This window comes from Lagopus leucura, unplaced genomic scaffold (assembly GCF_019238085.1).
Source record: "Lagopus leucura isolate 7727_CA_CO unplaced genomic scaffold, USGS_WTPT01 Super-Scaffold_100016, whole genome shotgun sequence".
Lineage (NCBI taxonomy): Eukaryota > Metazoa > Chordata > Aves > Galliformes > Phasianidae > Lagopus > Lagopus leucura.
Genome location: NW_024962270.1, coordinates 11821812 through 11846237, shown reverse-complemented (window position 1 = coordinate 11846237; position 24426 = coordinate 11821812). Strand labels below are relative to the sequence as shown.

General features: G+C 38.3%; 1 protein-coding gene across 3 annotated transcripts in view; it reads left to right on the top strand.

The window, feature by feature from the left end:
• Positions 1-24426, top strand: part of COL4A5 (collagen type IV alpha 5 chain) — a 79785-nt gene that overhangs the window by 36664 nt on the left and 18695 nt on the right. For all 3 annotated transcript variants that reach the window (XM_042876734.1, XM_042876733.1, XM_042876732.1), the window contains exons 10-36: positions 588-650; positions 1096-1131; positions 1229-1270; positions 1377-1469; positions 3726-3779; positions 3886-3942; positions 6120-6164; positions 6259-6312; positions 6489-6530; positions 7006-7138; positions 7962-8135; positions 9217-9300; positions 10496-10588; positions 11118-11188; positions 11388-11579; positions 11980-12148; positions 12770-12862; positions 12961-13065; positions 13589-13686; positions 13948-14098; positions 14727-14840; positions 18589-18756; positions 19616-19705; positions 20208-20357; positions 21642-21740; positions 22739-22828; positions 23454-23593. In XM_042876734.1, coding sequence (XP_042732668.1) covers positions 588-650; positions 1096-1131; positions 1229-1270; positions 1377-1469; positions 3726-3779; positions 3886-3942; positions 6120-6164; positions 6259-6312; positions 6489-6530; positions 7006-7138; positions 7962-8135; positions 9217-9300; positions 10496-10588; positions 11118-11188; positions 11388-11579; positions 11980-12148; positions 12770-12862; positions 12961-13065; positions 13589-13686; positions 13948-14098; positions 14727-14840; positions 18589-18756; positions 19616-19705; positions 20208-20357; positions 21642-21740; positions 22739-22828; positions 23454-23593 — 2700 coding nt within the window. The remainder of the gene's footprint in view (positions 1-587; positions 651-1095; positions 1132-1228; positions 1271-1376; positions 1470-3725; positions 3780-3885; positions 3943-6119; positions 6165-6258; positions 6313-6488; positions 6531-7005; positions 7139-7961; positions 8136-9216; positions 9301-10495; positions 10589-11117; positions 11189-11387; positions 11580-11979; positions 12149-12769; positions 12863-12960; positions 13066-13588; positions 13687-13947; positions 14099-14726; positions 14841-18588; positions 18757-19615; positions 19706-20207; positions 20358-21641; positions 21741-22738; positions 22829-23453; positions 23594-24426) is intronic.

Genomic DNA, 24426 nt, shown 5'->3' with positions numbered 1-24426 from the left:
TGAACCATTCATTACTTTAGCGGGAAGGACAAGGGGAGCAGAAATGAGTCAATCGGTCTGTGCTGGACAGAAGCCAGAGACTCCCATTTCGTGCTACAGAAAGGCAAACCTCAGACTGTTCTGACCAGATTGAGCCTGTTAGCATTTCTGTTTCTCTGATCTGTTCTTTCCTATTGTCTGCTTTTGGATGGAATCAAATACAAAGTGTTTTGTTGTTCTCTCTCAGTGCATTCAAGAGAAAGAAACAACAAAAGTAGTTCAAAACAAACAAAAAAGCTTTCCTTTATCCAAGCCAAAGAGATGTATTGATGTAGAGAGCAGAACAGTTTTCATACAGCTTACACTTCTTTAGGCTTTTCATCTAGAGCAAATTGGTAAGTTAGAGGTCAGCTCCTTTGATTTGACATCTGTAGGATGCCAGCTGTGCGTTTGGTGTTTAATTTTGGTTTGTTGCTTTTTGTTGTTGTTTTTTTTGTTTGTTTGTTTGTTTTGTTGTTTTGTTTCTACCTTGGAGGTCTCACACTTGTCCCCTCGTGGTCTTTTTCCATAAACACTGCCTCTGATAGCTTCCTTCATTTTTTCAACAGGGTCCACCTGGTCCCATAGGAATACCAGGTCCAGTTGGTCCTCCAGGGCCCCCAGGTTTGACAGTAAGTTTCTTAGCCTGTTAACCACAAAATGGTAAAGAAGGCAGTTGCTTCTTTATTTCCATGTCCTCAGAAGCAATGGGCAAAATGCAGAGATTACTTTAGTCATAACTTGATATGAAGACAGTAGCAACCATGCACTCAGTTGACCCTGGAGCTGCTATTGTGCACATCTCAATGTGATGCCTTTGAAACATTCAGCCTGTTCACAGAGCTCTTTTTACTTTAAATTAGCCTGAATCTTTCTGCAGACCGTATTGGCGTTAAACCTGAGAGTTAAGATTTAGCTTATTTAGGCTGAATTTTTAATCTTTTAATGAACATCTCGCTTAAAGCAAGAGCTCATTTCTCATGTATCTATGCAGTTTAGTTCTAAACAATTCATTTTTTCACAAGAGGACATGCAAAGTGCTTGGAAGAGTAACTTTTGTTTTCATTTTTTTATTAGGGACCTCCTGGTCCACCAGGGCTACCAGGACCTAAGGTATTTTCTGTCTTTTGCTGATGGTGGTTGGAGTTGTTTTGTTTTTCTTTCTGTTCATTTGTGAATTCTGAGGGCTGACAAGATTTACTTTTTGCAGGGTAATATGGGCTTGAATTTCCAAGGACCTAAAGGTGAAAAAGTGAGTAGGGGATGATAATGATGTTTGCTTTTCACTTTCAAAATACCTATCCTTGCCATTTTGGGATTTACTACCTGTATCAAACTGCCATCTTCTTACACGTTAGGGTGAACAAGGTCTCCAAGGACCTCCAGGGCCACCAGGACAAATTGGAGAACAGAAGAGACCAAATGACATTGAGTTTCAGAAAGGAGATCAGGTAAATGGGAAGCTATATCCATCTATAATCAATATGTGATCACTGAAGTCTGTATTGGTTTGGCTCATATACACATGCATTCTACTGACTGTATAGAGCTTCTATTATTTTTCTTAAAGCACAGAATGTTTTGGGCCTAAGTATTTTTCCTTCAATAGAAAGCATGCTAGTCACATTAGCTCAGTTACTTCTCTTAATAAAGTAACTATCCTATGGAAGAAGCTGTCTCAAAGGAGACTTATAGTAATAGTAAAAGCAGTTGAAGTCTTCCCTTGGAACACCCAGCCTGAGATTGTCAAAATTGTAGGGATTATGATTCCCATTAATTAACCAGCTTAGTCATCCACTGTGAAGAAGTCTTAAAAGTTTTAGCTTAAATTACTTTTCTCTTTTTTTTTTTCTTTCTTTTTGTTTCCCTTAGTCATGCCACAAGATCTTTCTTACTTGTGGTACGAATAAGTGCTTTTCCTGTTTCTGGACTCTCAAAAGTAATATCAATCCATACTGTGGCAGTAAGCTCGAACTCTTGGTTTGATTTATACGGGTTCTTTCCCACTGCAAATGCCAGAAAGTCATTGTGAGAGTTGTCATTTTTGAGGTTATGTTTTTTCCTTTCTACTTCACTGGGGATCATTTCTTAGTGCTGTCTGTTTGATTCTGGGTTCGAGTTACAGACAAGCTGAGCACCACCAGTGTCATTATAGGTGCCTGGATTTTATTTTTTCTTTGAAATTTCTGTGGTGTGCTCAAAAACCACCCCGAATAGTACGAGTAGTAGAAGGTTGAAGGCAGATACTTTGACACAAGAGTGGTGAATGGTTGTTTCTATGCTATGATTGTTTTGAAAATATCACTGTGGTGATAGAGCTACTATGTAATTTTGAACTGTTAGTTTCTTCTATCTGTGTTTGGGTCAATTTCTTACTTTTCACCTTTTCATCTTGAGGAATGCATCAGAAGAAAGCTTTAGTAGGCAGCAGTATTTTATGTTGTCAGTGCAGAACAGTTCTACTGCCCTATATCTTAATTAAAATCTTTTGTTACTCTTCATTTCTGAAGAACATTGAGCACCACCAAGGTATCACTGAGGCACATTTTCAATGTGCAGTCATCCTAAAAAGGTTTCAGTCTGGTTTTAGCTCTTTTTTAATATTTTTTAATTTTTTTTTTATTTTTTTTTTTTACTGCACTGTAGTTGAAGTAAATATTCAGCTGATTTTTATTACGGTCCTGAGCCATTTGTCTCTGTCATCAGGGGTATCTGAAGGACTAATTCTGCTGAAGTACAGGTATATGAATGTACAAAATCAAAGCATTCTAGCTACTTGCCTTATAAAGCATTTATCTTTGACCAACACTCACGATGATTTTGAAGTTTAAAGATTTGTTTATGTTTTAATACAGGTTATACTTGATAGAACAAAATCAGTAAAAAAAAATTCTACATTACATGTATTTTTTTGTAAAGTATACACAAGGTTCTGGTGTGAATCCCCTATGATCTCCGGTGAGGATCAACTGTAAAGATGGGCTTTTAAAAAGTCTGGGAGTCCACCAGGAAGGGGAGAACAACAACAACATAAAAATGCACAGAAAGCTTTTGTGGATTCAATTGCCTGTAGTGTTTTGTCTAGATTATTGTTACAAAGGTGTAACGAAACAAAATAGAAACCCTTAATTTTTCATGTGGAGATCCTGTGACAATTTTCTGTATTATCCTAGTGGCCTCACAATTTCAGTAGTTACAAGCAACAACAACTGTTCTTCCTGTAATTTCAGCAGGATTTTGCATTTGTTCCCCTCTTTTCTTTCTTTCTGTCTTTTGTCTTTCATCCTTTATCTTATGTCCTTCTTTCATCCTTCCTTCCATCCTTACCTCATTATATAGCAGCTGTAGACCACCAGAACAACAGCTGCAGTACCCACAGGAGTCAGCTGTGTCCTAGTGGAGCGAATCATCTAAATAATCAGGATGAACATTTAATAAAAATTAAAGTTTCATTTGAAGATCTGTGCAAGTGAAGGATTGATGTGGCTCCTTGGAATTCTAAATGATAGCAAGAATATGTGCATATATATATATATATATATATATATGTATGTATGTATGTATAAATGTGTGTGTATATATATATTATATATAATATCTGTATTTTTATATTATATTTATATATATATATATAATATATATAAAATGGAGACACTATGGAATAATGGAGGCTTTAATCCTCTTTTTCTTTTGCCTGTGTTTGACAGGGTATTCCAGGTGATCCAGGGCCACCAGGACTTCCAGGGCCACAAGGCCCTCCTGTGAGTAGACCTATTCTAGTTCTTTTTCATTGCATCTCTTCAAAAACTGTAAATTAATTCAGCTCAGGCTTATGGGCTCAATTTAAGATTATGTTTGTATGTTCAGGGTCTTCCCGGTGGCATAAAGGGTGAAAAAGGTGAGCAAGGAGAGCCAGGCAAAAGAGTAAGTAGTCTATTTAACCAAACGTTTATTTTTCCAATCAATGTAATCTTTGAGAATAAAGCAAATGTTGAAATCAGGTGAGGCCTTCAGCCTCTGGGTAATAAACTTTTTTTTTTTTTCCTGTAACCTGGTAAACAAGTTTGTGATGCATCTGGTTCACAGCAGTGCTTCCAGATGTGGATATCTCAGGACTTTCTTATAGAATTATCTACATGTACATCTTCGCTTTAGACACAAGAAAACCTGATTTTAATGGTGTTATCTGGTTACACAAGGAAGACTTCTTCAAAGTTCCTGGACTAGTTGGCTGAAATAGTGGTTTCCTATTTCCTTTTAGAGAAGGCTTCATTCAGTTAGTCATTTGCTGAGTTGCCCAAGCAGCGTGAGGTCTTTTTAGGATGGTCTGTGTAAGCTCATTCTCAGTGTATTTATCTGTAAGATAAGCCACTAAAAGAAGTCTCTGAACACTGGATAAATGGACCAAAAGTCCATTTATCACACCTCAAGCAACCACTTCTGTTTACGTACTAACTGGAGACGGGACAAGTCAGGCTAGCTGCATCTAGGGGCAGTATTAATCACTTTTTTCCTCTGTGTACACTCTGTCCATCCTGAAGTTGAAATTTATTTTAATATCACAGCTCAGAAAAGCTGAGGACGATCAGAGGTGTTAAGAAGTAGGATGAAAATAACATGAATTGGACTGGCAAAGAAATATAAGCAGCGACCAGCTCAAAGCAATCTCTGTTTTCACTTTCATAGCTTCTGAACTTATATTACATCAACATAATGGGCCCCTTTGAAAACTAAGACACAGATCTTGCACAGGTTAATCAGACTATATTATAAACACTGCTTAGAAACAAGCTGGCAATAGATTTTTTGCAGTGTCCATAGGGATTAAAGACTGTGGAAGATAAATCTTTGGCATTCTAGATAAAATTCTTCTTAGTTGCTGAGATTTATAGGCGAGGTTTGGTTTGTCTTCTCATATGCATGTGAGAAATTAGGCAGATTTACAAAGCCGAGGCTCTTGTTGTATTTTGAGTAGTGTTTGCCAAGTTGCTTTTCTTTGCAAAAGTAATTGGGAACCACATATATTTGCAAAGACCTAGAAGGATAGAAATCCTGAAGGGATGTAAGAGATGCCTTCTGCTAAAAGCTTATTTACCAACATATTTGTTCTTATTATCTGAATGTTGCGTATTCAACATGCAGTTTTGCTGTTAAGTGACTTTAAAATTGTATTTTAGCATTCCATATTATTCTGTATGACTAAAACCCATTTCAGTTTAATTCATTTTTGAGAATCAGAATCACTAATATTCAAGACTGCACAGATCAGAGTATACTCTGGTGCATGTATCTGTCTGCTCTTATTATCAGTTTCTTACTGATTAAGAGTTGATTGTGGCACTATAGTGAAGCTTCATCAGTAGTGTAGTCGAGCTCCATCAGTTGTCTCTCGTTCTGTAATGTTAACAACAGGCTTATGTTTGACTCTTCCAATGGATGGGTTGGAGTAAAATGGATCTTGCACTACTTTCACTGTAGCAATGGTGTATCTGTTTAGCAAAAATGCATGTTTTTTTGAAGTCACTTCTCTGAGCAGAATTCAGCTTCTTATTTTGGTAGTGTTCTTGGGAAAATTGCATTTAGCTTAAGGGAGAGTTAAAATTTAAACACACAAATGTTTGGGTTTAGTTTCACACTTAGGTGCTCACAGTACACTAATCTCCTAATTAAATGTAGCGTCTAGGAAGTTAGGATCTGTATTCCAAGCAAAGAGTTTCTCTGATGTTAAAGGGGTTTATTAAATGCAAAGAATCAGTAATAGTTAATTGAACACTGTTTTATGCTGTATTTGGTCACTTTTTTTTTTTTTTTTTTTTTTTTTGAGACTTGTGTTTTTGTGCTCTCATTTTCAAGAAGAAAACCTCCTTTAAGATAACTCAGTTGATTATAGTTGTTTAGTATCATTGAGCTATAGATCATAAGAACTGCATTCTGGAGAGTTTGGTTTTGGTTTGGTTGCTTTTGGGTTTTTTGGTTTTTTTTTTGTTTGTTTGTTTTTTGTTGTTGTTGTTGTTTTTGAAAAATGGGTAGTCAGTAAATTATTTCCACAAGATTTCTTCACCACTGAAGCATTTTATTTCCACACATGTTTGTTTTTGAAGGGAAAGCCGGGCAAAGATGGAGAACCTGGTCAGCCTGGTAGGGATGTGAGTACCTCATACATTTTCAATCTCACCAGATCTTTAAGTTTTTCTTCTGATATGGAGAAGGTCTGAGCATAATTATTTTCTTTTCTTGAAGGGTTTACCTGGTGGACCTGGAGTAAATGGTGTTCCAGGAAGAGATGGTGAAAAGGTGTGCCAAGTTATTTGTCGTCATTAGTATAGTAGCTTGAAAACCTCTCATCACTGAGTTTGGTTCTGACTGAGCAGTAATTGCATTGTCTGTGCTGTTAAAACATTGAGGAATATCTGCTATTATTATCTTGCATAATAATTTGCAGTAAAAAATGCTTTTGATTTCATTGGTAGGGTGAAAAAGGTGACACTGGTCCTCCTGGTCCTCCTGGAAGTGTAAGTTGGTGATCTTTTCTTTCTGCATTTAGTTGGCTGTGTTAGTTCATCATAGTTCTGGGGTGACAGTGAGCTTGCGTGTCCAGGTCTAAACAAAAACTGGCAGAACCAACAAAGGTTTCATATGCTCACTGATAGAAACAATTATATCCCTCTTTCTTAATAGATCCTGTGCTCTGAGATTTACTAGCTTACAAAAACAATGCTAGACTATAACCTCAAAACAGCAGAAATTGAGAAAGTTTCACTGAAGTTTATTCAATGTTCTCCTGACAGTAAAGATGCTTTCTGTGGGGGGAGAACTTCTTACTGAAATTTTACTGCGTTAATTCATTGAAGTGGGAAGAATACCCTGTCATTGGAATTAAGTTCAAAGGACATTGATCTTTTTTTCCCTTACATCTCTTTATGTTTCCAACTCTTTTCTTGCCTTGTAATTGAAGCCTTTTTTCACATAAATGTGAAACAATTACAGGTCATTACAAGACCAGGCATTGATGCAACAGTGGGACCAAAAGGTAGCAAAGGATTGCCAGGACTCCCAGGAGCCAAAGGGGAGCGTGGATTCTCTGGTAGGCCAGGCCCACCTGGCTTGCCAGGTTCTCCAGGTAGGACAACAAGCATAAAAACAATTTGTATATTCAAATGTATGAATGGATGTTTAATTTTGTGGTCTTTTTGCTCTCCTTTTGACAGATAGACTAATCAAAAAGTGAAAGCAAAACTACTTAGAGTTACCTTTAAATGTTCTTAGATTGTGGAATTAGTATGAGGAAATCTGAACATTCATTACCTGCTGTGGGGAACAAAAAATGCTAATCATCAAGGCTGTCAAACAGATACTAGCTTTATGGCCTTGGGCTTAATTTATGTCTTATCTCTTACCTATAATGTACATTATCCATTGCATTATTCAGAGAAAGTGTTGTGTACTGGAATCAGGTACCTGGCCATCAAATCTAGTCTTTGGTATAGATTGACCAGTCCTAAACAAAGAGGTGATCTGAGCCTACTACAGCGGGAATGCATAGTGACACCTGTGTTTATCTTATATATGTACAGAAAATGGCTGTAGTGTTGCAGCATGTAGGTTTTTTTTGTTTTTCTTTTCATCAGCCCCACTTCCACATATCCTGGTTATCTTTTTTCTTTGTAAAAGTTTGTGTAGTTAATGAATCTTGGGTCAATTTTTCAAATAAGATGTCTGAAAAATGCAAAATATGTGTGTGTCAAACAGTGCACATCAACATGCAGATTTTCTTTCCATAAAAAAATATTACAGCATTACTTGTACTTGCATGGAAAGATATAGATTTACCTGTAGCATGTTATTCATCTCATGTCAATGTCATCTTTATAAAAAGGGTAGTTGAAACATTTTAATAGCTTAAACCTTTGAGCTCTAAGGAAATTGAGTTCTTCCCATCTTAGGGATCACTACTGTTGGATCTCCTGGCCCACCCGGCTTACCTGGTGAGAGAGGGCAGAAGGGAGATCCAGGTTTACCTGGTGTTTCCATTCCTGGACAACCAGGACTTGATGGACCACGGGGACCTCCAGGGCCTCCAGGTCCTCCAGGACCACCTGCACCATCTGTTCCTCCTGGTAAGTGATTACCATATAGACAACAAAGAGACTGAACAGTTTTTTGACATTCATTTATTGTTGTTTATTTTTTTTGTTAACTTTGCTTCCAAATATATGATTTACCAGCAGCTGAAGCCGATGAGATTCCAAGCTATTTGTATACAGCCTCCCAAATCACTCACATCGCAAATCAGGACATTTGTAGGAGAGTTCTAACTGATGTACTCTAGATGATTACAGAATTTGGGAATTTAGTGTGGGTTGAACTCTGGTTTTATTATGTCTCGTTCTACCTCAAGTGAGCCCTGCCTTGACTGATCTGTGACACTCAGCTAGACTGGAGGAAGAGAAATCTTATCAGATTGAAGGACCTTTGTGCAAACTTACACAGTGATGATAGTCCTCTAGGGCCAGACTGATTCCAGCCCAGCTGTATAAAATCAAATATTTTTTCCCAATTGATGTTAAATCCTTTTTAATCCAACTAATGAAAATCACACTAAAATTTCCACATAGAGCAGGAGGTAACCACTTTAATGCTTTCTTGAGTAAACTTAATTTTCATGATATCGTCTAATAAATGCTTGGAGGGGTTATGACACTAGGAGAGTTAGAATTCCAGTGTAATTTGATAAATATTCTAGTGGACGTTTAGGATGAAAGCTCCTGTCTCTTTTTGGGAAAAGAAAGCTAGGGAATGGGAGATGGAGTTGAGAAATGGAACTGATCGAGAGGGGTTAACATGGTTCAAAGAGGAATCCAGTGCCTAAATGGCATTGGCATCTTGAGTCTCCTCAAACTGATTACATTTCATACACATGCTTCTATGGTCTGAAGCTAAATGTAGTGTAGAGGTGGACGTGTACAGCCTGTGGGAAAGAGGTTTTGCAGGAAACCTGATGGCTGTTGTGTAGTATCAACAGATTGTTTTCTTTTGAGTTTAGATTACATTCATGAGCTGTAGCAGTCCTGTATATATATATACAAAGTACTGTTTTGTTTTTTTTGTTTGTTTGTTTTTGTTTTTATTTTTTTTTTTAAGCAGAGTGCATGTATTCTAACACAGTTTGATCATGAAATCCTTCCTGCTTCTTCTTAGGTGAAGGGTTATGTGAGCGGGGTCCACCAGGTCCTCCAGGAATTCCAGGGCAACAAGGCTTTGCTGGAGAGAGAGGCCAAAAAGGTACAGTATCATGGCTATATTTTGGGATTTTTTTTTTCCTCTCTTTTTGTTAAAGCTTGTTAAACAGTATAAAGCTTGCATTAAATAAGAGTAAACAGTGCCTCTTCCTGATAGGGTTGACTGTAGATGTTTTGTGTTTATGAGTAAGAAGTCTATTTTGTTAGGACTTAGGATAGCCTCTCCTTTAGCATGAGAGCACTGGAATCTCAAAGTGACTGAGGGTGTAACCAATTTGCATGTGAGCCTTGCATGGGTAATCATTAATGTGAAATGTAGCTTTGGATTTTAAAGTACTTTCCAGATAGATGGAGTCTCAAAATACTTGTAACAGCGGTTGCCAACTCCATGTGAGAATGTTAGAACATTTTATACTTAATGAATAAACGCAACATTTTGTAAGGAAAGCAGCATTGAAATTCTAAATAGAAGATTCATTATTTGGGTTGGTCAGTCTAGAATGAGTTTGTCTGCTTGTTTGGTGAGGAAAAGAAAGGTATCTTTAATGTGTATCCTTGTCTCCAAAAAGACAACCTTGCAATGAGGATGCTGATATGGGTAAGTGAGAATCTTTTCCTGGCTCATCCATGGACATCTTAGATGACTTTGAGCATCTCACTTAATTCTGTACTCATTTCAAACATGGATTTTGTAAGGATTAATTAATTAACCTTAATGAAGTCTTTTAGTTAATACAGTGGTAAATGTCATAGAAAAGTCTGTATGTGAATGAAATTTTTAAACTTTGTGGAAAAAACTACTTTTTTTGTTTTAATTGTATGCATGTTTAGTGTACTGTCAAGTCAACCAAACATTCCCAGTATTGATTTTTGCCCTCTTGGATCTTAATTAAATTTCAGGATTTTAGTGTATGTGTTTTGGGATTTTAGTTTGAAGTGTTGAGACCCTACTGTAAAGGTGACTAATTGCCAAGAAAAAGGTTCAATTTTATTCTTCATTTTTGTAAGCTTTTGTTTTGTTTCATACTACACTATCCTAAATACATTCTAACCATATATATTATTTGTCTGATTCACAGTGACCAAAAAGCTTCAGTTTTGCTTTCATCAGGGAAGTTATCAAATTGCTACATCAAATTGTCATTTTGGACCTGATATTACAGATCAGTAGCAAGAGTTTTTAATATTTTCTGAGATCTGATGCTCAAGTATTCTTTTTTTAATGCAACTCTTTGTAGGTGACCAAGGAGACACATGCTTCAATTGTATAGGAACTGGAATATCTGGGCCTCCTGGTGAGAGAGGACCACCGGGACCTCCAGGTAGTCCAGGTAAGGTTGTAGTCTTCACTATTTTACGTAATATATTCCACTAAGCCACCTTCAGATTTGAGTATTTGTTTATTGTGTTCAAATTCAGATGCACAGTTGCAGTCTCAGGCATATAGGTGGCTTGTGTCCTGTCTCGCCCAGCTAGGGACTATAAGAAGGAAACAGGCTGCATATGTGTAAAATAAGCACTCACTTTTTTAAATCTAGTTTCAAAAATAGTAATTTTCTGATCAAAGACAGGCTTACGAGCATTCTGCCTCTTGAAGATACATGGCTTGCTGTAGATTTAGCTGAAAGAGGAAAAAAAAAATCTGCTACTTGCTGTTTCTGAATTATAGAAGAGCTGAAACTTTTTAAGTGGAGTGTTTTTTGAGTAACGGGTTTTGTTCTGCCCAAGTAAAATCAAACTCACTTACTAAACCTTACCCGATTTTAAACAGTTTAGCCTATTATCTTGTGCAAACAGCGTGTTTCGTATTTACAGCTTCTATATTTTAATGTCTTTTTTATCTTTTCCTGCACTACTCAGGTTCTCCTGGTTTTCCTGGGCCAAAAGGTGAAAAGGGGCTTCCAGGATTAACTGGCCTTGTAGGGCCACCAGTAAGTGGCACTGTTATGTTTCACTGGGAAAACAGAACATCTCATTTGTCTTGCATCTGATAGATCTGTGTACAAATTCTTGTCTTACATGAATACTTTTTGGTGTGTCCCTTAGCTAGTTTGAACACAATTCCTATGTTGTGCCAATCTCAGACATGACTTGAAAGGATAAAGAAGTTGTTTATTTGTTTTCCCTCAGGGATTCCCAGGGCCACCAGGTGCTCCTGGGAGACCTGGTCCTAAAGGAGACCCTGGGGATGTCTTGGCTTCACCAAGAATGAAAGGTGACAAAGGAGACCCTGGTTTCCCTGGACCTCCAGGTCTTCCTGGAATAGATGGCACTCCTGGACGAGATGGATTGCCAGGTCTGCCTGGCCCTAAAGGGGAGCCTGTAAGTTTCATTTTATGATCTCTTGATTGGATACACGTTTTGGGTGCATTTGGGATTGTGCAGATAAGAGGACTGACAAATGCAGATTTTTCTTAATGTGATTAACTCAATAATTCTCTTCGGTAGATGCTAATGTAGTGATGATACACTGAGTAGTGCCTGCCACCTGTCAGTGCCTCTTAGATGATATCAGTTGGTCCTTTCCATTGTTCTCTGTATTTCACCTACATAGCATAAAGAATTAATTAGGTTTAAGTCTTGTCTTTACCATGTTATTAAGATGCTGACAGCTAATGGCCATGCAGGTTAGAAGGAAGAAAGTTGTCAAATAGTTTCAAAGCAGAGGAAATTAAATAATTCAAACGCTCCCCTTTTTTTATACTGCTGTTTTTATTTTCAGGGCAGTGTTGCATTCAAAGGAGAAATGGGAATTCCAGGTGACCCAGGAGTACCAGGTCTTCCTGGAGACAAAGGGCTTCCTGGACCTCCTGGTTTCGGTCCACAAGGTTCACCTGGTGAAAAGGGCATCCAAGGTGTATCAGGTCGTCCAGGGCCTCCTGGAGTTCCTGGTGAGTTAGTCTCTGTGTTCTTGAACAGAAGCTGTAAGTTTTTCTCCATGGGCTCTGGACAGGTCTCAGAACATAATGCTGCATTTAAGCTTTTCTCAAAGGCATTTGTACGCTCCCTTACTGAAAGTGACCACAGAATTGCAAAGTGAGCTGGAATTTCATATTACTATAGGAATATAACTTTCCCTTCTGCTCTGACCTCTAGAGAAGCTTCTACGTTTTAATTTGCTTGAGTAGAAATGCACTGTATCTTCCATGTGTACGCTTAATTATGATGTGACCACAACTGCTTTTAGAAACAAGGGTTAGCTTTTGTTACTTCTTTGTCAGCTGCACAGATCCTAAGCAAGTTGTACTGAAGTTGCCTATGGAAAGTACTATTCACATCATGGTACCTTGGAAGAAGCTAAAAAATGATCTTCCAGAAAACTCTTACATAAATAATGCTTCTAAGCCTATAAGTGCTGTATGGGGCTCAGAGTCAGATAGCCTATTAGGTAAAGTCTTTGTGGTGTTTATGTTCTTCGTAAGCCTGAGATATGGCTAGCAACTTTTCTTTCTACTCAAATACAGAGAAGAAAATTCCATTAACTGATATAAATTTATTCTTTTCTGTCTCAGGTCCAAAAGGTGACCCTGGTCAGACTATTACAGAACCAGGAGTTCCTGGTCCCCCTGGTCCTCCAGGAAGAAATGGTGACCCAGGTCTTCCAGGTAAAGCAGCAACTTTACCAGTCTATGGGATTGCAAGAGCAGTTTGTTTTCCTTATGATTGATTTTTGGTAACTAATTTGACTTTCTTCTTTTTACAGGGGATCCTGGTCAGCCAGGTCAGCGTGGCTTATCAGGCATCCCAGGTGCAAAGGGAGAGCCAGGTATTCCTGGCATTGGACTTCCAGGTCCACCAGGCCCAAAAGGTATGTTTGCAACTATGTTGCTGTACTTAATATCTGAAAGAGGGGACACTGAGGATTGTGCCTCTTCACATCTTTAGACTTCCAGAAATAGCAGCAAAAAAAACCATGTGCTGAGCTCTCATTCCTCTGATCTCTGTACTGCTCCTTTGTGGTAGCTTGCATTTTTCACTAATCCAAGGATGCAAAAGCAAATGGAAAAAGCTTTGAGAAATTATGAAAGATTGAGCTATTGATAAATGATTTCCAAATGTTCTCTCAGGATTTTATTGTTCCGGATGTGAACTGTTTATAATTGGTGTTAGAACACACAGCAAGGCGAGTGGGGCTCTGATCAGAGGAGAGCACAGATCCTCTGTGCAAAAGACTGCATACTCAAAGCTGTCTCAGCCAAAAGGGTACTTCCTGATTATCCTGGAGCTTTTCTGGAATCACTTTTCATGTTACCTGAACATTTTTGGAAGAGTTGTTCTGATGCTCTCTGGTATCTTTTCCTCCGCTGCCCTAAGCATTATGTCTTGTGTAGGTTTCCCAGGGACTCCAGGCCCACCCGGAGCTCCAGGAACTCCAGGTCGCCCTGGCCTAGATGGACCTCCAGGACCACCTGGTTTCCCAGGCCAGAAGGTCTGTGCTTGCTTTTTTAATGTAAAGGTTCATTTTATTGAAAGTTCTTTTGCATCTGTGGTTTGATAGGTAGGGAGGTTCTCACCTCTTGTTAGCTTTTCATGGTGAGGAAGTCTCTACTTGAAGTTTGAATGAGTGTAAACAAAAAGAAACTAATTCTTGAGATGATGTGTGTTTTTTCTTTACTGCTCTAGCACTTCCCAGGAGAGACTAAACTCAGAAGCCTTCCTTTTAAAATCTGGTGATTTGAATTTGTTACAGGGGGATCGTGGATTCGGAGTTCCAGGACCACCTGGACCCCCAGGACCACCAGGCATAAAAGGAGTTCAAGGACCTAAAGGTGATCCTGGCTTCCCAGGAAACCCTGGACTTCCAGGACGGGCGGGTTTTGATGGAACTCCAGGACCAAAAGGTATAGAGAAGTCTCCCCTTTTCTGTTCTCTTTTGAGCTTAAAAACTGTTAATACAGTAGGAATCACATGGCAATTACTTCAGAATCCATTTTTCCAAAGCAGAGTTCCCTGTGTAAAAGGAAACTTGTATTCTCAAAAGGCAAGTAAGCAAGAGAGTAGATACCAACTTGTGGGTCAGTCTCTGAAAGTCTGTCATCTAGAGACAAATCATGTTTCTGTGGGAGTAAAACTTGCAGTAGGGTAATGGTCATTTTTGATACTCTGTGCGTAGAAGAACAGTGTGTCAGCAACTGATGAACTCCTATTGTTCTATTAATAATTACCTGTACTACACTGTAGAGTATGTCCAGTTTACTAAGGAGCATCTGTTAAGTTAGGTGTGGATTATGATGCAACTGTCTGTCCCTGTGTAGTATAGAAATGTAAACTCTGTATATTCCAGAGAGAAAGAGAGAGCAAATCTCTGGCTTGCCTTTGAGGTGTATTTTTTTTTCCTGTATCAGATCCATATTTATTTTGCTTGCAAAAACAAGATTTCAGAAACAATATGCAAGCATTACTATGCATTCAAAAGTAAAAATCTCTGAATTGAGTTCACTATTTAACTAAGCAAGAATGTTCTTTTAGGTGACCCTGGACCAAGCGGACCACCAGGCCTTCCAGGCCCACCAGGCATCCCTGGCATTGGAGGCCAAGGGCCACCTGGACCTCCAGGACCACCAGGTCCTGTTGGCCCACCAGGTAAAATGCATATGAATTGTACCCTCAGTATTGACATACTTCAAGCAGGTATATGGAGCATTCAAGGTCCCTCTGAGCAGATAGATAAAGAAAAATGGAAATTTCATGTCTGTTGGCTTGGCTGTCTTGACAGTGAAGTGAGCGAAACTTAGTGCAATGTCTTTTACTGAAAGCAGAAAGATATTCAAACTTGCTGTTTTCATGACATAGAGAGCTTAGGTTGTAAAACCTACTTTTTTTTCTCTGCCTCAGCAGAGATTCCAGGAAATGTTGTATACAGATTGTGACACAATCTCTGTAAAGGAGTTTCACAATATTTACACTCCAGGACAAGACAGAAGGTAGCACAATGTCAGTGTAGAGGTCTGGGGACAGAGAAAGGAGGAAAGCTGCCTTGAGATACCTGTGTTGTGCTGTTATTTCTTTGCTTTCAAATAGCAAGATGGTTCCTAAATTCCAAAACAGCTTTCTGTCTTTCCAAACTCTGTATTCCAAGTTCACTGGGTGACAGATGTTTTTAAACTGTTTCTTTTCATTATTATCTATAAATCTATGTGTTTGGAAAGAAAGCAAACAAATTAAATCCTCTATACAGTGCTAGTTATCCTCTGCTTAAATGGTGAGTGTGAAGTCAGGAGAGTAATTCAGGTTCTCACTTATGTGATTAGGCACTTTTTATTACAGTGGAAGCTGAAGCACAGTTTTACTCAGTTAATGGAGAGGAAGAAAGAATGAGTATTCTAAACTAGCCTGTTCATTATTTTGTAGAGGAGAACTGTAGAAGAGGTCATATACCTTCAATTTGCCATAAGTACATCTTGAAAACACATTTAGAATTCCTCTTTCAGAAATTCTGAGTTCAGAGTGTTCTGATTCCTTCTCTTAAATCTGTAAGGCCTGCAAGTTTTATGAGTCCTGATAGGTTTAAAGTAGATTAACAAAGTAAGATGTAAAGATAGTGATAATCAGAATTCTATGTCTAAAGGGGACTTGATTGCATTTTGTGTAAAATGACTGCTGATAGATGAAGATATGTGTTCTGTCTCTGTACACAAAGATTACATGTGCATGCATGTAATTTACAGAGCTTGTTTAGAGAGGTTCCTTTATTCCTGCACTCAGTGTGTGGTCTTGCTGTGCACCAGCCCCTGATGTTGTAAGTGCATGACAGTAACCACAGTTAGCGCATTCTCTGTTGATATGAGCCTCAAACATATTTTTTCACTAATTTCCCAATTGGGAAAAGAATATGTGGTTGCTGCACCTGCAGGTCTTGAATGTGTTGAGTGCTAAAGAGCTAGAAACAGAAAGAGGTCTGAACAAGGCACACAGACCTGAGCTATCAGACAGGTCCTCTGCTTGCCTTACTGTGCTCAACCATACTTCTCCTGAACCTAAACCTGCTCTTCATGCTGAGCTGAAGGAAAAGGCAACTGGAGTGTGTATTGCTGGGGGGAGATGTTAGCATAGGTTTGTATGTGTCATCCAATGCATGTTGTTTGCTTTCCCTGTAACATCTCTTCAGGTACTGGCCAAAATTGGATTTTGTGTGATTGTGATATTCTGCTAAATACCGGTTTTGACAAATGCAGAATTACCAGTGGAGCTGATGTACCACAGTGGTTATGGTTTCACTCTTCATATTTGTACTGACCAGCTACTGTGGCTACTAATGGTGTGGTTCCTCTGAAACCTAGCTGTGTGGTTGATTCCCCACTTGAGAACTCCTTGTTATTCCCTCTAGCAGTGCTGTTTCTCTGTTTTGTGCTTTACCTTCCTACCTCTCATCCCTTGTTTCATTGTCTTTCAAGTCTGTTTTGATTCTTTTACTTGATGCAATGTTAGGGTAATATTTCTGGAGCCCTGTTTTACAGCCAGTTTGGAAAATTTTCCTTTTTCTGCACCATTGTTTCTTCAAGTAGTTTGCAGTACCTTTTTTTTTTATAACGTGTAGCAGATTAATCTATAATTTATTTTATTGTCTATATTATTTTGATTATGACATGCTCAGACTTTTGAGAACTAGAAATTTGATTCGAATTTATATTTGCAAAGTATCTTTACCATCGTACATACTGAGTTAGTTGTATTACTAGGTTGAAAGTTACTTTGTCATTTTTGATCTTTTTTTTTTTCCCCAACTTGCTGATAGAACATGCACAATCCCTAACCATCCTTGTTTATTCTCTGCAAAGTAAGCAGTTCCAGGCACATGACTCCATAGTTTAGTACAGTGGTAAGCAATTGCCAATAGAGAGCATGCTTATAATTAACAAATGGATGTCTGCAGCCTACACCATCAAGGAAACATGATCTGCATTTTTAGCATGAAAAGTGCACGTCACATCATCATTCTTAAGGTTGTTTCTGCAGCTGGGAGGGGGTCTGTTAGAGTAACACTGCCTTGTATTTGTGAGCTTGTGGCATAACGTTTCACATCTCAATACGCTGTGCTAAGGCACGAAAAGTGCAATAAACCATCTGGGCAGGTGTAAGATGTACATTTGGAAAATGAAACAGTGAAAAAACCCACATACTGAGTGTTTTGATTTGTGGGTTGTTTTTGTTTGTTTTTTCTTGTAATTGTTTTAAAGTAGAAATATTTTTTGAAAATCCCTATTTGAAGGAATTTACTAGATACAAGAAGCTGGCTGATAGGATGTACTGTGGTGTTCAAGAGGTGCCTTCCCAAGCCAGTACCTAGTAATGATAGTTTCAGGTAGGAGTTCAGAAGCATCTTGTTCCTGTCAGTTGTGAAGGGAAGGCTAGACATGGAGAGAGGACAGTGCAGTTTGTAAAAGAATGTATCATTGGTATTTGAAAATACCTTACTTGGTTTCTGCGTATGGTGGTGGCTGCACTTTGACTGGGACCCCCAGATTTCCTTTCAGTCTGCAAACTCTTGTTAGAGTTATATTCTTTGTACTTAGATCTGTTTTGGATTTTGTTTGCTTTTTTTTTCCCCTCTAACTTGTATGTGCTTTATTTTGTTTCCTAACTTAACGACTATTACAACTCCTTACTGCTACTTGTCTCAGCTTCCCAATGTGCTTTAACTCTTTGGCTTATAGAAACTCAGGGTCCCCAGCTACTGTGGTTTCTTTACCAAAGCTTTTTCTTAGCTTCAGATTTAAGAAGAGCCAATTTTTGCCTTTCAAGAGTATGTACCATCTCTGATACAGTGCACTGAAGTGAAACAAGCTGTCTGCTTGCTTCAGCACTGCCTCAAGCTCAGAATCGGTAGCATTAAACAGTGTTGAACATATTCTGACAGTTCATGTTTTTCACTAAGAAAAATGTAATTCAGTGTAGAATCTTGCTATCCTTCAAAAATATTCAGCTGTTTTCTTAGAATGTTATAAAATGGAATCGTTAATGGAATACACCTCTGAGAATCTCCTTATATTTAATGATAAAATACGAACCAATCTAATCAATCATAGATATTTACTGTATTAATCAGAATTAAATGGTTACTTAAGGAAAGAAACACCTTTCTTCAGTGTTTGCTACAGCTTGTTAGAATTTTAGTACATCTCTTCAGGAAAATCTTCAGGGAAGTAAGGCCTCTAGTGCCTGGAAGTCATTAAAAATACATAGCTTTAAAAGAATTTGTGGGTTTTCATCAGTGCTAGGAATATATTGCAGAGAAAACTTGTCTGTTGTTCCAGTACAATGCCCAGAGACACACAGATCTCAGCCTTGCCTTGTTTTTTTGGCTAAAAGATTGTATCTTAACATTGCCTAGGGTTGCAGGGCGTGCCAGGAGAGAAAGGGGATCCAGGTCCTCCAGGCTTCGATGTTCCTGGTCCTCCGGGTGACCAAGGAACCCCAGGATATCCAGGACCCCCTGGCCTCCCAGGCCCTCAGGGTTCACCTGGTCCACCTGGCCGGGATGGAATACCTGGATTTCCAGGTAAGTTCACCTTTTTTTCCTGTGACAAAGGCCAAACTGTAGTTACAGGTGGATAATTCTTATGCTTGGCTTCCAGAGCTTCCGTGTTTATCCTATTTGTGTAAAGTTGGATACACATTAACTATTACATTTCATAGTGTTGTTGCATTCAACTCCTTCTCACCTCTCCACTCTTCCCTTTAGCTTGATACAATATTCTCCATGTTACTGTTTCATACCAAAAGTGAAATCTATCATTTTCATTATAAAAACTTTCTTGTTTATTTTCTGACTTCGTTTCCAGTCATTGCTACAATTTAGGTTGTTTGTGGTTTTTTTTTTTTTTTTAAGGAAGTAATTACAAATGCTGTCAGCTGGATCCAGCACATAGTTTTAAATGCTAATTTCTTCTGTTTGTTATTCAGTCATACCAGTCTTCTTTTCCCTCTGGACAAGAAAGTTCAAGTTTTGAGGATTTCTGTTTATGCATGGGGGGGAGGCACATAAAAGTTTTTTAAAGTAGTGTATTTGTGATGGTTTTCTTGGCTTTCAATAAATTTGAGTTTACTTTCAAGCAAGTATTTATTTTTCAAACCAGAGAATTAAACTTACTGGAGTTCTAAGTATGCTTTCTACTGAACAGTGCGCTGCAAATTTTCTTTCTAGGACTTAACTGTGGAAAAATTGGTAATATTGTCAAGTGTTCTTCCATCTAATTTAGATGAATGAAGAACCAAGTGTTTGTCATTTCCTTAAAACATAGTTCAGGCTTTATATGCATGTGTTCATTAATACCATAAAGATACAGGCAAGTTAATGTTAGGTACTGATGGGTTTTGGCTTTTTGTTTGGAATGACAATGGTGATTCAATATGTTTAGGTGCCAAAGGTGAGATGGGCGTCATGGGAGCCCCTGGGCCTCCAGGGCCTCCAGGGACTCCTGGAAGAAGTGGCCTTCCTGGCTTGAAAGGTACTGTGTGTTTTATCCTACCGTGAAGAGAATGCAGAATGCAGTTTTCCATGTCCTGTGTGGAAAGTGGCTTTGTAATGCTAATGTCACAAATTAATTACTGGGGTCTGTGTGTTATCTTGACAGTTCTGATATTTGTAATTGCTTTCCAATTTTAAGCCTTAGCATTCAGTCAGTCTTCTTTAATCGATGTCATGAAACGTCACCTATTTTTAAAATGTTATCCTTGGATTGGTGGTTCCCAAGCAGGGCTCTCTCAGTGCAGGTCACACAGGCAGCTGTTTCCTCTGAGCTGACCGACTGCCTGCTTGCACAACACAGACATCCCCATGCAGTCCACAGGGCTTAAGTTGCTGTAGAGAATTTTCTATAAACTGATCGTTCAATGAATTCAAAGTTCATGAATAAGTCATGGTCAACCTGTGTAAGAAAAAGAATTAGAAATACATTAGCTTACCATTTGGATTGTATTCTTTTATTTTGTTGTCTTTACCTACTATAGGTAATAATGGATTGCCTGGCCCGCCAGGGCCTCCTGGGCCATTAGGACAGAAAGGTGTCAAAGGTGAAGCAGGCCTGCCAGGCCCACCTGGAAAAGTTGATCCAAAGCAGCTAGGAGCAAAAGGAGAAAAGGGCGAGCCGGGTGTTCCAGGTATGGAACTTTGTTTGTGGATTCTGGGGAAGTGGCTTGGCCCTGTAGATAACAGTGACCTCTAACTGAATTCATTACAGTTCATTCTTTCTTACAGAAAAAAATAAACTCAGAATAGGGAAGTTGAGTCAGATTCTTTTATTTTAAGCTTTCTTATTAAATTAGTTCTATGACAAAGGTACGGCATATGGTTTTTTTATTGACCACGTTTATTGTTTATTAACTGTTACGTTATTTGGTCTACTGCTATACTGTAATAGCACTAAGTTGCTCTTACCAGAGTTAGGGTTCAGTCTTCTGTTGTTATTCCTAAGTATGATGAGAGATAGTTGTCATGGCTGCTGTGCTAGCTGTATTGCTGCTGTCTCTCAGGCCCTTGGGATTTTGCCTTGTAGGATGGAATTGCACAGGTCATCTGCTCATGCGTCGCCTCCAAATTCTCCCTTTGGGTGTCTCTGTAAGCTTACCCTCAGCTCAGCAAAATGTCATCTCTGTGTGTCATCTCAAGAAGCTGGAAGCCTTGAAGGTTTTCTCAGTTCACTCCAGTCTGTTTTCTCTCTTGCTTGCGTTTCTACTCCCCCTTTCTCACTCCCCACAAGTGTTCTGATTTCGTCTTTGAACTCTAATTTAGTCTTGAAGTGTAAAAATGTTCTACCCTAGAGAGAACCAGGATGCCAGCCACTATGTGCTAATTTATCTGTTGTATTAATTTCTGTGAAGCCTAGGTAAGCTCCTAAGACACTTGCCTTTTTATTTTTTTTCTCTGTTAAGCAAGAGCTGTAGAAACCAAACTGAAATATGCCAGTATGGCAGCACAAACATATTGTATGGGATAGTAACCACATAGTAGTTGTAAAAAAATCTGCCAAAATACCTGTGTTACTTATAACAGCTCAATCCTGAAGTGCTTTGGGTGTACTGATGTAATTAAACACTTATCAGTAATCTGACTGAATAATCTGAAGAGGTTAGCATAGAGTCTGCTCATTCAGGAAGAGTCCCTTCTGAGTGAAGTGTACTGACATTAGTTGGAAAGTTACTTTTTACACTACATGCAGCATATTGTTTTCATTCAGTAGTCATTTAAAATTTATTAGTAGCAGTATTTTTTTTTGTCCTGGGATACTTCTCTTGGTCAAATGTAGGAGGAATTATGTTTACTGAAGAAAAATCCCAATTTGGATTTTCATTCATACGTGTAAACATCCTATAATGTAATGTAAAAGCTAATATCCAGTAGTAGTCCTAATAATAATAATAGTAAAATGTATATTTTTCTTTAAGGTATTCCTGGTTTATCAGGGCAGAAAGGCTATCAAGGTCTCCCAGGTGACCCAGGTCCACCAGGACTGAGTGGTCCACCAGGTGCACCAGGGTTGCCAGGTAAGTAAACAGGGCTTCAGGTGGATAGTTTTGTTATGTAAAATATTCATGCATTTTTATATCGTGGGATTGGGATGTTAATCCAGGCATGTCTAAGGAAAGCCTGAAGATTTGCACTTAAAACTGCTGCACGGATTGGGGCTGTTCAGAATTATTATCCAAGCAGAGTGCTTTGAGCTTTCTCCTCTGAACAGAACCAAAAGCAGTTCTAAGCTGATTTCACTGAAGATGAGGACTGCCTTTGGGTTGACTGGAGAAGTGCATGCTGATTGAGTAACCAAAATGACTGCAGGATTTGCCAGCAGGACTTGCATTTTTTGTTTTATGTTTAAATCTTACATTATGAATTGCTATACTTGCACTTTTTGGATGGCCAATTGAGTGTAATGTGAAAGCTGTCTAGATGTGACATCTTTGGTTTCAAGAATTCTGAGGATCAAGAAAACAAATCCTGTTTTGCTGCACTTCTTCCTACAGTTACCTCAAATTGTCCGAAATCTGGGATCTTTGCTCACTGTCTGATGTAGGTCTTGCTCTAAATATCCTGTTGGGCTTTGGGAATTTTTTAACTATCCAGGACTCATGCTAGTTTAGAACACTGTAAGTCACATTTAACTTTCTAATAAAAGCTACTACTGTTGCAGATGAGGAAGAAATAATGTGTTCATACTGCAAAACAGTTCACAAGAGACAAGTCACAGTGGTACTCAATTATTTCAGATTGCTACTAAATCGTAGGCTGAAATTTGACCCATTTAATCAGACTCATCTCCAGAACAAAGAACAAATTGTTCTAATCAGATCTTGGCAAAGAACTGTAGAAGTTTAAATTTTCTCTGCAGATGGGGAAAAAGTTTGTAGGAGAAGCTTGAAGCCTAAAGCAACTCCAAATCCATTGCCTTTTGTAATTAGGTGACAAACATATTTGTATGATGGCATATTAATATCAGAAACTTTTAATTACTGTCATTAATTAACTAAACCCACAACTTTTCCAGGCATCAAAGGAGACATGGGGCTTCCTGGGCAGCCAGGACCAACAGGACCTCCGGGGCTAAAAGGTGCCATGGGAGAGATGGGCCTTCCAGGTTAGTTCTTGTGCTCCTATTTTACTTCATTTAGGCTAGAGCTTTTCATTTCTGTAATACAAAAGTGGACTCGTTTCTGTGCAACGCATGGGAATTCATTTAAATGGGAATGCACAGGAGAAAATTCAAATACCAAGTATATTGCACGTAATTTTAAAGTGTTTGCAAAAGTAGAAGCAGGATGATCTGCTTTTTGTAACTTCCATTTTTTCTTAGATTCCATTCTGTGAAATAGTTGAGGAAAAAAAAAAAAAGATGATTCAGTAAATCCAGTTTTCATTAGACAGACATCAAATACAAGCATAGCAGGGAAAGGAGTCTCTATAAAGCCTACTGAAACACAACCTTTCTGATTCTTGTAATACTAGATTGTGCCTAAGTAATAAAAGGAGGTGTTTGGATTTGTATGTTAAGAATGGAAAAAGAGAAATCTTAGAGATGTCATGAAAAACCCATGAAAGATCTTAGGTAATTGTTTTAGTTATTAAAAATTAAAGAACATCAGGTATTCAAAGTCAATTTGTTAGTCCTGTCTAGTTCAGTTGGTATAATTTGAGTGACTTCTCTGAACCACTGCAGAAGATTCATTTCTGTTGATAAAACTTGCATCTTATACTTCTGACAGGTCCCCCAGGAAGCAAAGGCAGCCAGGGAATAGCAGGGCGTCCAGGGCAGCCTGGGCCTGCTGGATTTCCTGGACTGAAAGGGGAGAAAGGTGATCCTGGACTTTCAAGCATTGGCATTCCTGGTCTGCCTGGACCAAAGGTACATTTACAAAATTTTCAATGGGAATTTACATGAGGAAATCAGAGTCTGTATTGATTTTTTTTTTTTTTTTTTTTTTTTTTTAGAACTGTATTTTAATATTTATAATAATAAATATGTATATAAATATATTAAGAACAAGCAAGATTTCCTGTTGTCTGTTCTTCTCAGGTAGAAGCAGAAATTTATAATTTTACTGGGGATAAAAATTTGTATAATTTAATCTGCTGAGAGCTGAAGATGGTTTGCCAGACTTTGCAGTTTGCATTGATACTCAGTGACATTGTGACAGTTGATATGGATTTATACAAGTGTCTTTGTTCCCATGTCTAATGATGCTGTTAATTGTGGGGAAAAAAAAAGTTAAGGATATGCATTTAAGAATAAGTTACTATGGGAATGACATGTCATTATCAATGCTGTTCAAAATTTTTAATATAAAACTTCTGTACTAACATACATATATTTTCTGTCATTTTTCAAGAATTGTTGAAAAGACATAAGGAATATTGAGCTGATTTCACTGATGCTTTGGAACTGCTGTTGAGCAGCAATTACTTTAGCAAAACTGTTGCATGATTTAAATCCACAGTTGGGTTTTTTCTTTTTTTTCTTTCCCACTGTCATTGGGTACTGCATAGTAAAAGAATCTTGGCTTCTTAACATTTGATTGCATTTTCACAGAATCACACAATGATTGAATTTGGGAGGGATCTCTAGAGGCTACTTTTTCAGCCCTCCTGCTCAGGCAGGGTCACCTAGAGCAGGTTACCCAGGACCATGTCCTTTTTTTTTTTATAGAACATCAAAGTTCTCCTGTCTGTTTTGTTCAG